The sequence below is a fragment of the Cervus canadensis genome, chromosome 22 (genome assembly GCF_019320065.1).
Source record: "Cervus canadensis isolate Bull #8, Minnesota chromosome 22, ASM1932006v1, whole genome shotgun sequence".
Lineage (NCBI taxonomy): Eukaryota > Metazoa > Chordata > Mammalia > Artiodactyla > Cervidae > Cervus > Cervus canadensis.
Genome location: NC_057407.1, coordinates 14,283,702 through 14,298,375, shown reverse-complemented (window position 1 = coordinate 14,298,375; position 14,674 = coordinate 14,283,702). Strand labels below are relative to the sequence as shown.

Below are 14,674 nucleotides of genomic sequence, written 5' to 3'. Positions count from 1 at the left end.
ATTTCAATTGTTCTTCATGCTGGTAATAAGAGAAATGTGTTCATTTTAGTTTAAAGCATGAGAATCAGCTCTGAGAATCTAAGCTGCCCAAATATCTGGGCCGTGAAGGGGAAAAAAGCAGTGCAAATTTGGTTTAGTGGCCAAAATACCTTCCTCAGCTCTCCCAAGGCACAAAGGAGAGAGGTTCCTACCACCCACATAGCAGAATGGTGGGTGGAGAGAGGGCAGGGTCAAAGATGTGGGAGGCAAGAGAGAACTGGGGACATCTGTCTGGGCAACATGGGCTAAAATGAAGCCATGAGTCTAGGAATAAAAGGGGAAAGGAGACATGCTCCGAAGAGTTAGTATTAGAGCCCAGCTGGGGATGCAACTTATAGAAGACTTAGAAAGACAGAAACCTAGAAATGCCAACTTCTTGACACTCCAGTAAGAAAGAGATTTCTTACAGAATCTGCTATTCACAGCCTTGGCTCACCTGTTTCTATCACGTGACCTTCTCTCATCCCTGGTTGACTGGATGGCAGACATCTGACCTCAGTGGAGCCATGGGCTAGAGTAAGTTACACCCTTTGCTCAAAAATGAAATCGGATACACAAACACGGAGCTCTTCTCTGTTGGGTTTGAACTAGGGCACCGTGTAAAGTACTACAGCTTGGAGAAGACTATGTTTCACCCATGAATGATGGTTTCCCGAAAATATGAAAATACTATTTGGTTTTATAATAGAACCATAATCACAACCTCTTAATCTTTCCTAACTGGACCCATCCCAGTACCCTGTTGTAAAGACACAGTACATTATCTACCAAAGTACTCTGTGTCTATATGTCTGAGTTATCAAGGATCCATGGAAACATTTGATTAACATAGATAAAGGGCTCCAGTGCCTAAAAGCATGGAACCATGATGAATACCATACCACCATACCAATGGGAAATGTGATCTTGGTCATAGATTAGTTTTAGATTCTACAAACAAGCCACATGCAGGACTCTTATTATTTCTCAGTCCTTCCAGTATCAATTCCTTCTGGGACTGTTTTCTTCCCCACTCTGTGAGATTCAGACCATCAGTGAGTAGCTCCATCTCTCCTCGCAGTATGGGGTTGTGACCCAAACAATCTCTTATAGGCTTGACACTGATGCTGGAAGGAAAGGGACTATAAAGATAAAGAAAGTTAGTGGCTGGTAGAGACCACCTTTGTTACCCAGTAAAGAGAGCCTGCTGGGAATAAGTGAATAAGAGTCACGGAGCAAGTCAAAATAAACAGAATTGATCCCTAAATCTAGTCATGCCTCAAGAGAGAACTACATAGATATCTTGACTCTAGATCAACAAATTCCCTTTATGACCTTTACTACTTTGAGTTGGTACTGTCACTTGTAAACAAAGACTGCTGAATAATCTATCATGCTAAATTGTTATTCAGACTTAGTGATTTTGTTTAAGGGCTTATTTCCAGAAGCTATCCTTTCATTACAGATAGTTGAAAATTATTATACCATAATAGCAGAAACAACAACAAATCTAAAAATCTAAAAAAAAAAAGAAAACTTGAAATCTAAAAAATTTTGTTTTCATTTTCAATCTCAAACTTTTCTGCTAGTTGACAGTCATCCATACAGGGTGTTAGAACATCTTTCCTAAATAAAGAAAATAATTTTATACCTTTGGTTCATAGTCTTGTAACACCAATCCAAAGTAGAAAAAAAAAGTTGAGCTAACAAAGTTCTATTTAATATAAAAATTTAGAATTATATGGAAGAGAATATTTGGATGAATATAAATAGCACCAGAAATCAAGAATGCACCCATTTTTAACATCACCATCCCTAGCAAAAAAAAAAAAAAAAAAAAATTATAATAGTAATCTGTTTCAATGAAAATAAAGTACTATAATATTTATAGTCTATGCCAGAGTTATAATGACTGTAGGGCCAGAAGTGAAGTGTCACAGCATGCTCCGCATGTTTTTAACACGGTTTCTAAAGGCTCTGGAGGCTATTAAATTTAATGAACCCATCTGCTATGAAATAGAGGTCCCAACATAATCAGTTTCCTCCATGCCATGTAATGCAGATGGCATTCTCTGTTCCACAACCCAGCAGGACGGTTTATGTTTCTCTTTACGTGTGTCTTTTTGCTTTGACGATTTGAACTTCTTTGATATGCAGTGGTGTCTTGGGGAAAACACCGTATATTCAGCTTCTAAGCCCCAACAACTTCCTTATGATGGCTTCGACCCTCCGAGTAATTGCTTCTAGGCAGTGAGATACTGTCGCCTAAAGCAATCACCAAACGACTCCTAAATGGCCTAGGTGCCCTTCTGAGATGGGAAACCAAGCTAAATGTGCAATTTATCAAATGCAAAGCATTTTCTCCAAGTTGGACTTAGTAGGGGGTGAGGAGGAGGGATACATGTCCAATTTGCAAACGTAACTAAATTGGTTTGAAAGTTCCTACAAATTTCATACAGAATTGTATTACCAGCAGAGGGGAGGGCAGGGGGGCTTGGTAATGGATTCTCATTATTTTAAATGGTCACTTTCCCACTGTTTTCTAAAAGATTTCTTTGCTTCCCTTCTGCACGTCACTGTGGTCTGTGCAAACTCCCCTGGAGGGGTTCATCAGGAATGCTGATGCTTCCTCAGTCTGATGCACAGCAAGTTGGGCAGCATCCCCAAGGTGATCAGGGCCCAACTGGAAAATACAAGTCATCTGCTTACAAATGGAACAAATGCCACTGTTAATGCTTTTTTGCTCTGCACCTAAGAGATAGTGACTATGCAGCACCACTTGTATTCAGATAAGAAGCCCACGAATTTCAGAATTCTAGTGTTTGCTGTTTTGTCAATTAATACATGAGATCTTATTAGATTAAACATAATTAATGTTGCTAACATTAATTCATTTATTTGGGCTTTACCACGAGAGCAAATTGAACAGAACAGCCAGGCAGGAAACAGAATATTTAATCAGACTGGTGGTAATAGTCAGGGAAAATGGATCCCGAAAGGAAAACTTTGTCCATCTTGATTTTAGATCAGGCTGGATTAATTGCAACCCTGGATTCTCATGCATAAAAATCCAAACTCAGCTTCTCTTCACAAACTTTTATCTTGATCTTGTCCAGAGCCAGAACTGTATAAATGCATGTATAATTAATAAGGAGGGAAAGCACTATCCTTGCAGGTCATTTCAAGCTATTCACTTAAGTATTAAATCAATTATATTATCATATTTGTTACTTCAGGGTTTTCAACCATAACTGATGAGTCAAGCAAAAAGGAATTATTTTTGCCTTCACCAGAAGATAACCAAACAGAAAGAAGATTTTAAGACTATGTTAATTAAGCAAACTTGTGGGATCAAGTGTTCAAATTTACTTGATAATCAACTAGTACCTACTTTCTTAGTGTTTGGTAATATGATAAATAAATCAGTAGGTTCACAAGTCCTAATGGAATCAAAACCACCTTCAGACTACAATGTAACAAGGAGAACCAGGCTCTTGGAGACACTGTTGTTTAGCAGAAATGTTATGATGAAGAACAGATGTAATTTTGCCATAATTATATAAATTAATTCAACCTTATTGAAATTCATATATTATGAATGTAAAAAGAAAGTTGTTATTCCTTGACTATGTAAACAAATGTCTTGGAAAGGCTCTAAAGAAAGTTGCTAGGGAAGATAATAAATATGTTCAAATATCAAAAAAAATTCCAAAGCATATTATTAAATGGGGTCATCATGCCAGTGCCAGCTGCTCCTGAGTTTGGTCTCTTTTATTACCACAAGCTGGGACACGTTAGGGTAATCCTGGATTGAGACTGCCTTGGATGGATCAGGTGGTAATGAACTTGGAATTGCTGATTCCCACACCCTCTTCATCTGGTTGGTTCCAAAGTTGGTGGCCTCATCTTAGAATTGAGACTCTGCAGGTGAGTTTAGCATATGATTCTGATTTTGACTCCATGTAAATAACAAAGGGAATCTCCCCTTGCCATGGTTGTTATAGGCCCAGAGGACTAGTTTGAAGAGGTGTTGCTTCCTTGGCCAGCGAGGCACCTGTTGGAGCAGTAGCTGCTCACCCAAATAGGCCAAGGGGAAGACGGCATTCCCAATGTCCTTCCTAGCTCAACAGGTTTCTCAAAACCACCAAGATGATAAAGAATCTACTACAGAACATTCTACTGGGGGATTAATTTATCAGGGTTACATGCAAAGAGGGAACACATTGGCAGTGCTGAGCTATCACTTCAGGGACAAGCATATTCTGGGGGTTTAGTTTTATGTACATCAAAAGATTCTTGAAGAGACAGAAAAAATGAGCTCAGTCATCTTCACCCAGCATTTCAATTAATAGTGAGCCACTTACAGCATTATTTTATTTTAAAGTAAGTAAAGATGATTATGGCACAGAATGCAAATTTCATATAAATGTTTAAGATGAAGCACAAGACTTCAAAGACAATGTCTCTGCACTGTTTGCCCAGAGCTGCTTCCAGATCTTTTTCTTTGCCTCTTCTGTCAGTTCTTTAGTGGAAAAGCAGCTGTAGCAATGGGTTTTCCCTCTCTTGTAACTGCCCCCAATATATAAACATATAAATGTGTGTAACTGTGTATGTATGTATGTGATTAGTAAATCTAGAGCAATTTATTTAAATAATTAACAGTACCTAAAGCTAGATGTTACATTAATACAAAGCTCTATCCTCTTCCTCCCCAGGATCTTCAGGTTATGTAACCCCAGCCTGGATACTCTATGTGTGTCATGTGTCCTTCACCAAAGGCATGATGTCCATCAGCTTCTCATTGGTGACAGTAATTTGGCGACCCACTCAAGATTTTGCTGGATTCTCTTTCACTGTTTTCTTCCCCTCCCAACTAGTCAAAAATCTCTAGGGAAGTACTTTGAGACCATGAAAATATCCCACCCATCATCAAACTTTCCCCTAGGCTTAGCATCCATGGATGATGACTACTGCCCTAACCATTCTTTACTAAAACAGCTGTTCACTGGTGATTTTCAATCTAATGACTCCCTCCCTCCACACCTACCAGGTGGCGTTCCATTGCCCACTGGACACTCCACTCCTTCCCACACACTTCCATCACCTATGTAGCTCATCTGTCTGAAATTTGTTTATTTATCTAGAACACATGGATTTCTGTTTTATTCAAGTTATAGTCCATTACTCTACTTTTTTTTAATTTTGGGGTTCAAATTGTCCCAGAGCTGACCACTGAGAGCCCATTCATGCTGATTCCTAGGCTTTTTGACATGACTTTAGTGTCTGGCACAAAATATTCCAGGCTTTTTTTCTGTTTTATTTTTAACAGTAAGACTCCATTACATACATGTCCCAGAGTTTATGCAATTGATCTCTTATGGTTGGGGATTTAGGTAACTTTCAATATTCTGAAAGTGAAAGTTGGTCAGTTGTGTCCAACTCTTTACAACCCCATGGACTATATAAAGCCCACAGGCTCTTCCGTCCATGGAATTCTCTAGGCAAGAATACTGAAGTGGGCAACCAATCCCTTCTCCAGGTTCAATATTTTGAAATTACAAGAAATTCTGCAGTGAACAAACTTTGTGCATATGTATTTTTGGATTGCTGGAGGTTTATCTTCAGGGTTAATTCCTAGAAGTAGGATTTCTGGGTCAAGAGGTGAAAGTACATCTTCCTTCCTAGGAACGCCCCATTCTGTCATCCCACAAGCAACATACGAGTGTCTCTTTCCCACAGCTGCACCAACAAAGCTTTTCATTTTTGGTACTCTTATAGGTAAAAGACATGGTGTCTCACCATACTTTTATTTGCCTTTTTATTACTATGTATAAAGTTGTACATACTTCATATTTTTAAAAACCATTTTTATTATTTTTGTGTGAATTGTCTGCTCATGTCTTTTGTTCATTTTTTTCTATAGGAATTTTGGGGTTTTCCCTTTAATTTTTGAAAGTTCTTTACACATTAGAATTACTCTTTATATGTGTATATGTTGCATATATTTTCTCCTATTTTACCATTTGCTTTTTGACTTTGCTTCTAGTGATTTTTTTACTTAACAAAAGTTGGGTTTTGTTTATATTAGTAGTCAAACCTATTTTTCTTTATGTTGCATCTCGATCTTGGAGTCATTGTTAAAAGCCTTTCTCTGGACTCATAGAATAATTCACTATATTTTTGTCCTACTGCTTTCGTTTCATTTTCGACAGTTTAGGCCTCTGATCCCCTTGAATTTCTTTCTTGGGCATGATGTGAAGAAAGTAACTAATTCTATCTTTTTCTCAATAGCTATCTAGTTTCCCCAAAAGCAGTTATTAAGCCCATCCTGGCCCCACTGGTTAGAGATACCGGCTTTATGACATACAAAATTTCCATATGTAGGTAGGTCTTTTTTTGGAAATGGGAACCCAGTCCAGTATTCTTGCCTGGAAAATCCCATGGACGGAGGAGCCTGGTAGGCTACAGTCCATGAGGTCGCAAAGAATTGGACATGACTGAGCAACTTCACTTTGTTTTGGAAGTTCGACTGATGTTTCTATGTATCCAAGTGATGGTCCCATAGAGACTCTGTTCTATATTTTTTAGATAGGATGAAACAAGATGACAGACCCAACTGGATGTTCAGAGTTTGTACAGGGAACCACTGAGTGTCTGGATCACTCTGATCCTGGCTGGCCACCCTCCTCCTCTCCTCTTCCCTGGCCTTACTCAATCACACGTACAAGGAAGAGATGAAACCATCACCACTGTTGTTCTGTTATTACTGTTAGTATGATGCTGACACAAACTGGGTGGCTTAGTTATTTCACTTCTATGATTCTAAACCAAACTGGGTTCAGACTCTGAACATGATAAAATTTCAGTCTCCCTGGTCTCTCCTACACCAGAACTATTAAATTTTTCAGCTTAAGACCCATCTCTGCTCAGGGTGATTTCTCCTGGGAAAGGGCTACCCTTTCCTGACCAGTTCGTATTTCCAAGGTCCCACTGTATGCTTTTAAGGCTTTGGGGGGTGCAGACTGCTGTGCTGTCCCCCGAGATGGGTTCTCACATGCTGCTCCTGCCCTGCATTTGCCTGCAGCTGCCAGAAAAGCAGCAGGAATGAGAATTCATGGAGAGAAAACCCAGCCCACAGCAGCCACTGAGATCACTCTTGAGGATGGCTGTGTCTGGGTTACAGTGATTAATGTGATGTTAATCCTGACACAAATGATGGGAGAGGGGCCCTCTGAGAACATTTACAATCAATAAATGAAAAATGCCACTCCATCAGACTCATTATCACTATGAAAAATCACGCAGCAATTACACAAGAAACCCAGCCACTGAGCCATTACTTGATGATTGGCAACGCTACTTCTTTTAAACTAATTCAACATTAGAATCTTTTTTGCTTGGAAGTTAGATTTAGAATGAGCCCACGGCCACAGCTGCAATAACAATCGCTACCTATATAGTCACCAAGGAAGCATCTTCTCACTTGTCCATGGGAAGAAAAGGCAGCCATGGTCTCTACAGTGACTCCAATTCACGGTCAGAACTGAAATTTGGTTCCACATTCCCAAGTTGAGACCCAAGATTCATTCCTAGGACTGAGCTTCTCCGATGATGGTGAGGACTGAATCTAACATGTCTGTTATCATGGCCACAATGAGAGAATTTGTACACTTGTGAGACAGGGAACAAAGTAGAGAAGACAGAAGCCAAAAGTGAGTTTTCTGTGCTGACCAGACACCTTCCAGAAGAGCCTACTGCATTCTCAGATATTAAGATTTGTTACCAACCTTGCTTATCAAGAGACCAATGCAAACTGTACAAAAAGAAAGATGTCATTGAACCTGTTATTGAGGAGAAACAATACAACTGCCAACTTTCAGAATAAACCCAAGGAAACTCTCCTGTGCCAGGAGGCACCCTCAGGTTGTCCCCTGGGGCCGCCAAGTACTCACAGTGCTGTCAATGTACGCTTCAGTCCACACCACATCGTGTTCCTGGTCGATGACTTTGGGCCGGCTGAGTACGTGGAGGTATTCCATGACATTTTCCTGCACGTCAGCCAAGGTGGAGATCTGGGTGAAAAATCCTGCCAATGGAGAAGCACCTTTAGTAAAGACAGGCAGAGCTACAACTGAGGAGCATGCCCACACCTTGTCTCTGTAGCAGTATTATGTCTCCTCTCTACCCACTTCAAGCACTGTGTTCATGTAAGAGAACAGTCAAGCAGAAAGAATAAAATAAAGATCAACCACAGACTCATCTCCCAGAGTGAAAGTCACTCAGTCATGCCCGACTCTTTGCGATCCCATGGACTGTATAGTCCATGGGATTCTCCAGGCCAGAATACTGGAGTGGATAGCCATTCCCTTCTCCAAGGGATCTTCCCAACCCAGGGATCAAACCCAAGTTTCCTTCATTGCAGGTGGATTCTTTACCAGCTGAGCCACCAAAGAAGCCCAAGAATATTGGAGTGGGTAGCCTATCCCTTCTCCAGGGGAACTTCCTGACCCAGGAATCGAACCACGGTCTCCTGCACTGCAGGCAGATTCTTTACCAGCCCAGCTACCAGGGAAGCCTCTAGCCCTCAGAAGAATCCCCCATTAATCCACTGAAGAATTTCTTTCTGATGCTTTCTTTCTGTTTAGTCGCTCAGTCTATACATATATGTATACACCTTCTCTGGTAGAAACAGAGTGAGTCCTCTTTACATACCATTTTGTAAACCCCTTCCTAATTTCATTTTAGTGTATTTATTTCCAAATAAATTACTTACAAATTCAGGAAAAACTACAAAGCACATCACTTAAAGGCTGTTATAGTTATAGTTACATATTGTTATAAATAGTTATAAATAATAATATCATTATAAATAATTTTTTTTTAATTTTTAAAAAATTTTTTATTGGAGTATAGTTGGTTTAAAATGTTGTGTTATACAAAATGTTGTGTTATACCAGTCAGAATGGCAGCTATCCAAAAGTCTACAAGCAATAAATGCTGGAGAGGGTGTGGAGAAAAGGGAACCCTCTTACACTGTTGGTGGGAATGCAAACTAGTACAGCCGCTATGGAGAACAGTGTGGAGATTCCTTAAAAAACTGGAAATAGAACTGCCATATGACCCACCAATCCCACTTCTGGGCATACACACCGAGGAAACCAGAACTGAAAGAGACACATGGACCCCAGTGTTCTTCGCAGCACTGTTTATAATAGCCAGGACATGGAAGCAACCTAGATGCCCATCAGCAGACGAATGGATAAAGGAGCTATGGTACATATACACTATGGAATATTACTCAGCCATTAAAAAGAATTCTTTTGAATCAGTTCTAATGAGATGGATGAAACTGGAGCCCATTATACAGAGCAAAGTAAGCCAGAAAGATAAAGACCAATACAGTATACTACACATATATATGGAATTTAAAAAGATGGTAATGATAACTCTATATGCAAAACAGAAAAAGAGACACAGATGGACAGAACAGACTTTTAGACTCTGTGGGAGAAGGCGAGGGTGGGATGTTCAGAGAGAACAGCACTGAAACAAGTACACTATCAAGGGTGAAACAGATCACCAGCCCAGGTTGGATGCATGAGACAAGTGCTCAGGGCTGGTGCACTGGGAAGACCCAGAGGAATGGGATGGGGAGGCAGGTGGGAGGGGGGATCGGGATGGGGAACACATGTAAATCCATGGCTGATTCATGTCAATGTATGGCAAAAACCACTACAATATTGTAAAGTAATTAGCCTCCAACTAATAAAAATTAATGGAAAAAAAATAAAGATTTTGAACTGAAAAAAAAAATAAAATTAAGTATTAAGTTCCTAAATAAAATAAAATAAAATGTTGTATTAGTTTCAGGTGTATAGCAAAGTGAATCAGTTATACATACACATATTTCCACTCTTTTGTAGATTCTTTTTCCATGTAGATCATAAGAGAGTACAGAGTAGAGTTCCCTGTGCTATATAATAGGTCCTTTTTAACTATCTATTTCATATATAGAAGTATACATATGTCAATCCCAATCTCCCAATTTATCCCTCTACCCTATAATTAATTTGCTAAGGCGCACAAAACTTGCTAAACACTTTATAAGTTTAGCCTTATTTACTCTTGACAACATGATGAAGGGAGGATGACTGTACCCACTTTAAAGATAAGATGACTGAGGCAGACCAAGCACAGGTATTTCACCCATGTTCTCACAGGTATCAAGTGGCAAATACTGAAGGTGAATCAAGCTTAAGTCTCTTAATCTACACCTTCTGCTTCTACAGAATTGTTCCCTTTGTGTCTTTGAGGTTGAAACTCCAGCTCAACCCTCATGTGGTACCAGACCTGCCTTCTGAATATGCTGGGTAGACATGATTTGTCAGTAACATAAAAAGTTCTAAACATGCTATCATCTTGAGGGTGAAGAGGCCATTATGCTCAGCTACTGCTATGCTCCTGTTCAGCTAGGGATCCTGTTGGCTTTGCTATGGGTTAGGAAATGTTAGAAGAAAAGGGCTGAACAGAGCACAGGTCTGGATCCCCAGGATGGGGCCCTTCATTCAAACATTTTATGGAAGGCTGTCTTGGTGCCTAGCACTGGTGGAGCAGAGGTTAACTAGATGAGCATGACCCCTGCTTCCTGGGGCCTGTGAGGTCTGTGGAAGCGGACAATTACAAAGTAGCAAAATCAACATGATAGAGAAGCACACAGAAGAGAGAGTCAATCACTTGGCTATCCTGAGGGAGAGTTAGTGCAGCTGAACCCTGAAGGATGAGGAGCAGTTAGCTAGAGAAAAGAGGGGTTAAAGACTGTGTCTGGCAAAGCAAGGAATGTAAGTAAAGGCTCAAAGTCAGAGTTAGATCCATTCCAGGAAGTGCAAATAGTTAAGAATGGCTGGAGTAAAAGGCTGGGGGAGAGTGAGGAGGGGTAGGGTGGTATGAGATCAGAAGAATGGGCAGAGGGACAGTCACATAAGATCTTGGGAAGGAGCTGAGACTTTATCCAACAGACAAGTGGTCACAGAGGCCTTTTAAGCAGGGGGACACTGGATGGACACGGATTCATGCTTCCTCCCCATGCCGCTAAATAAGGACCCTCATAGTTAAGTTTATGCCAGCTTCTACTTGCCAACAAACAAGAGAGGATATGTGTGCCTCTGAAGCCAGATCTGTCACAGCACTGGCTGTACTGTTTACAGAACCTCTTAGTGTTTAATACAGGGCTCAGGGTAAGGAAATGCCAGCCCTTTTGTTATCCAGAAAGGACCAGGACCCTCCCAGGGCATTTCCAAACAAAAGCCAGCTGGTTTAAATTTGGTGTACCAACCCCAAACCAGGTTGGGACCATGTGGCTTCTGGCTTCCTGGTGACAGCTTTGCACAGTGCTAATTAACATGCATCGTCACTCCTGTCCACTCCACCCTCCTGGCCAAGGCCAGAGACTCGCCCATCCCAGTGGAAACAGCCCAAGGGGCCGATGAGACCATACTTTAGCTCAGGATTCTGAAGCAGGGCCCATGTGCACCATGGCACTCCCTCAGAGTTCAGGCACTACCTACAGAGATCCATCCAGATCACTCTTCATGCAAGGCTTCCAGGTGGCTCCTCTTGGAGGCACAGTGGGAAAAACATGCTCTAAAGAAGATTGCTGGATGACAGAAGCATCCACAGTTATCATCCCTCCATAAACCATGACTGTAAACAGTGTCTGAACAGGAAAGAAAGCATTTCATCTCTTCTCTAGTAGATAAACCTTTGGCTCTGCATGAAGGGTCTTACAGAGACAAACACCACAGAGGACAAACCAAGAGATGTGTTGCCATGTTGAAAGGAAGAGGAGAGAACTCCAAGGTTCTGGATCAAGGGGATACCCGCGTGAGCAATTCACAGTACAGTACTATTCCTATTTTGGGTTCCTGTACTAAATGTGCAGTAAAGACAGCCTCTCTTGGGAGGAGTTTTTCTCGGTTGTCTGTGTTTTCATTCTGATCCTCAAAGCCAACAGTAAAAATCCCTGATTTGGGCTTTCCAAAATAGGGCCAAGAGAAGAGAGGGAATAAATAGAAAGAGGGGGATGGGAGAGACAGATTCTCAGTACAGAGGGGGAGTGAGAAGGAAAAGCAGTCACACATTTGGAAAGGGATGGAGCTGAGGGATCATCCTCACTTGGCCTTGCTTATCATAATCAAAGTTCTGAAAAGTTACAAAAAGCTGGCTTCTCCCCAGAGCAACAGACTCATAGCCAGTTGTATACCTGACACCTCCACAGGGATGACTAGCAGGATTCTCAGACTGAACTCGTCCAAAGCCAACTCCTGATTTCCCTGGCCAAACCCATTCCTCCCCCATGGGGTCTTTCCCATCTCAGCCGATGACGCCACTATCCAACTGGGCCAAAAACTTAAGAATTATCCTTGACAGCCATCATTTCCTCAACCCACCCCATCGCTAATCCACCAGCATGTTCTTCTGGCCCTATCTCTAAAATATGCCTCAAGTCTAATTCCCCATCTCCACTGCTCTGGCCCTACTCCAGACTCCACTGTCTCTGCCCCAGGGCACAGCAATAGGCCCTGGCCCCACAAATCCCCTTCCTTGTTATCTAGACGCCTGACAGCAGCCACTGGAGCCTCATGAAGTATAAAGCAGATCATCTCCACGCCTAAAATTTTAAAACAGCTTCTACTTAGAGTTAGCATAAAATCCAGATTTCTTCCCTGACCTCCAAGACTCTCCCTCACCAGGCCCCCGCCTACCTGGATGACCTCATCCCCGTCTGCTCTCCCACACCAAGCCCATCCACTTGACCCTCCCCAGGCACTTGCCCTTGCTGTACCCTCTGCTTAGCACACCATTTATCCAGTTTTCCAAGGATGGCTCCTTTGACCATTCAGGGGTCAACTGTCTGAACTCATTTCCTCTCATTTCACCTAGTCTTTACTTTCTTCCTAAGATTCATCCATATCGAATTCTGATTTATTTGTTTATTTTGTCCTCTATCACTGGAATATTGGCTCCACAAAATGTTACAAAAAGCTGGTGCCCATGTTCTCCAGAGCAGTATTCCCAGAACCAGCAGACAGGTCTGTGAGAGCCATCACTGACGCGGACATTCACCAAGGTCTTACTGTGAGTCACCTGCCTCTACACTTGGGTAACACAACAGCTCAACAGGGGTGTATGCTCCTTGTATAAGGAGGAAACAGAAAGAAAAGAATTCAGTTATTTGTCCTGGATCAATCTGAATCCAGATTCATTTGATTCCAAAATCTTTGCTCTTAACAACTGAAGACAACGCCTCTTCCTATAAAGGGAAGGGACATCACAGCTGCTCAGAGGCCCTCCCCTGGAAAGATACCCCTAATGGGCTGTTTGTATCTCTGTGGCTGGGACAGGTTGAAGATGGGGTAGGGAAGTATATGATTGCCCTATGAGGTTCCTGGCAAATGCACAGAAGTTAGCACCAGCAGTATACCCAAAACAATACCAAAGTTCTAACTTACATTTCAGTATCCAGGCCAGGGATGCAGATGTAGAAAAGTAAGAAAAGCTGGAACTATACAAATAATATGAATAATGTATACTGCAAAGCTTAAAGCAAATCTAATCACCTAACCTCAACCCATTAAACTGCAAAACTTTTGTGAAAGAGTCTCTTTTGTTTTCAAATGTTTTTCATAGAAGTTTTAGTTAACAAATGTACGTTTTGATGAATAACAGGAAGTCGCTAAGGACTGGACTCCGGCTGTAACCAGAGATGCTTCCCTCATTCTCCTTCTGCATTCAACTGGCCACTTTTCCTCCCCTTCCTCCACCTCTTTTTATTTCTTTTAAATCCTAGCTCTTGAATGTTTATTCTCTTCTTTAGTGCCTTTTTGGACTTCATATATCATGTAAGAAAACAGAATCAGCAATCATTTGGTAATTACCAAGGAGTAATTAATGCTAAAATTAGCCACCTATTACAAATGGTCTGCTCATTTTTCTCCACAACATCAATTTATTTACCTTATTCTCTTACAGAGCCTCCTGTGAACTCTGGGTTACACTACTCAGTGTGATAAACCACATGCAGGCTGGTGCTTTATACTTCTGATATTTTACTCCCCTTACTTAAGAGATTTCTTAAGAGTTCCACATCTAAGAGTTGCCTCTGCATGAGATGCTACAAAAGCACATCATTGAACACTCCACTTTGCAATGACACCAGATCTGAGGGACCCCAGAGTCTGTTCCTTGGTGGGAAACCATGGCTATCTACCTCGTCAGATAAGGTCCTAGTTCTACCTTCAGTGTGAATGAGCACTGCTCCCTTTGAGTCTTTTCAAAGACTCGTTTCCCCTCTGACATAAGGCAGGATGAAAACAGTGACCAAGTTCCAGTCTTCTCAGGGCAGTAAGGTGGGCAGTGATGTTGTTGGTGTTACCTGGTGTGCATCCCCTTAGGGAGCAACAGTGTTCTGGGAAGATCCTCACAATAGTCTGCCCCATCTTCATCCTCTTTATCACTACACACTACTGAAAATCACTTTTTTTCTATAGAAAAAATGCAGTTTATAAACAATTTTCTACCTCTACATGACCTTGGAATCTTACAAAGAACAGTCCAAGGGCCCTGAGAGGTGAAGGGCACATGTCTGACGAACTGGAAA

General features: G+C 41.4%; 1 protein-coding gene across 4 annotated transcripts in view; it reads right to left on the bottom strand.

Annotated features, from left to right (window-relative positions):
* CACNA2D3 (calcium voltage-gated channel auxiliary subunit alpha2delta 3) overlaps positions 1-14,674 on the bottom strand; it is an 853,893-nt gene that overhangs the window by 255,553 nt on the left and 583,666 nt on the right. For all 4 annotated transcript variants that reach the window (XR_006264409.1, XM_043442153.1, XM_043442156.1 and 1 more), the window contains exon 13: positions 7,971-8,104. Coding sequence is in view for 3 of the 4 variants with exons in the window: in XM_043442153.1 (XP_043298088.1) it covers positions 7,971-8,104 (134 nt within the window). In the remaining variant the exon portion in view is untranslated. The remainder of the gene's footprint in view (positions 1-7,970; positions 8,105-14,674) is intronic.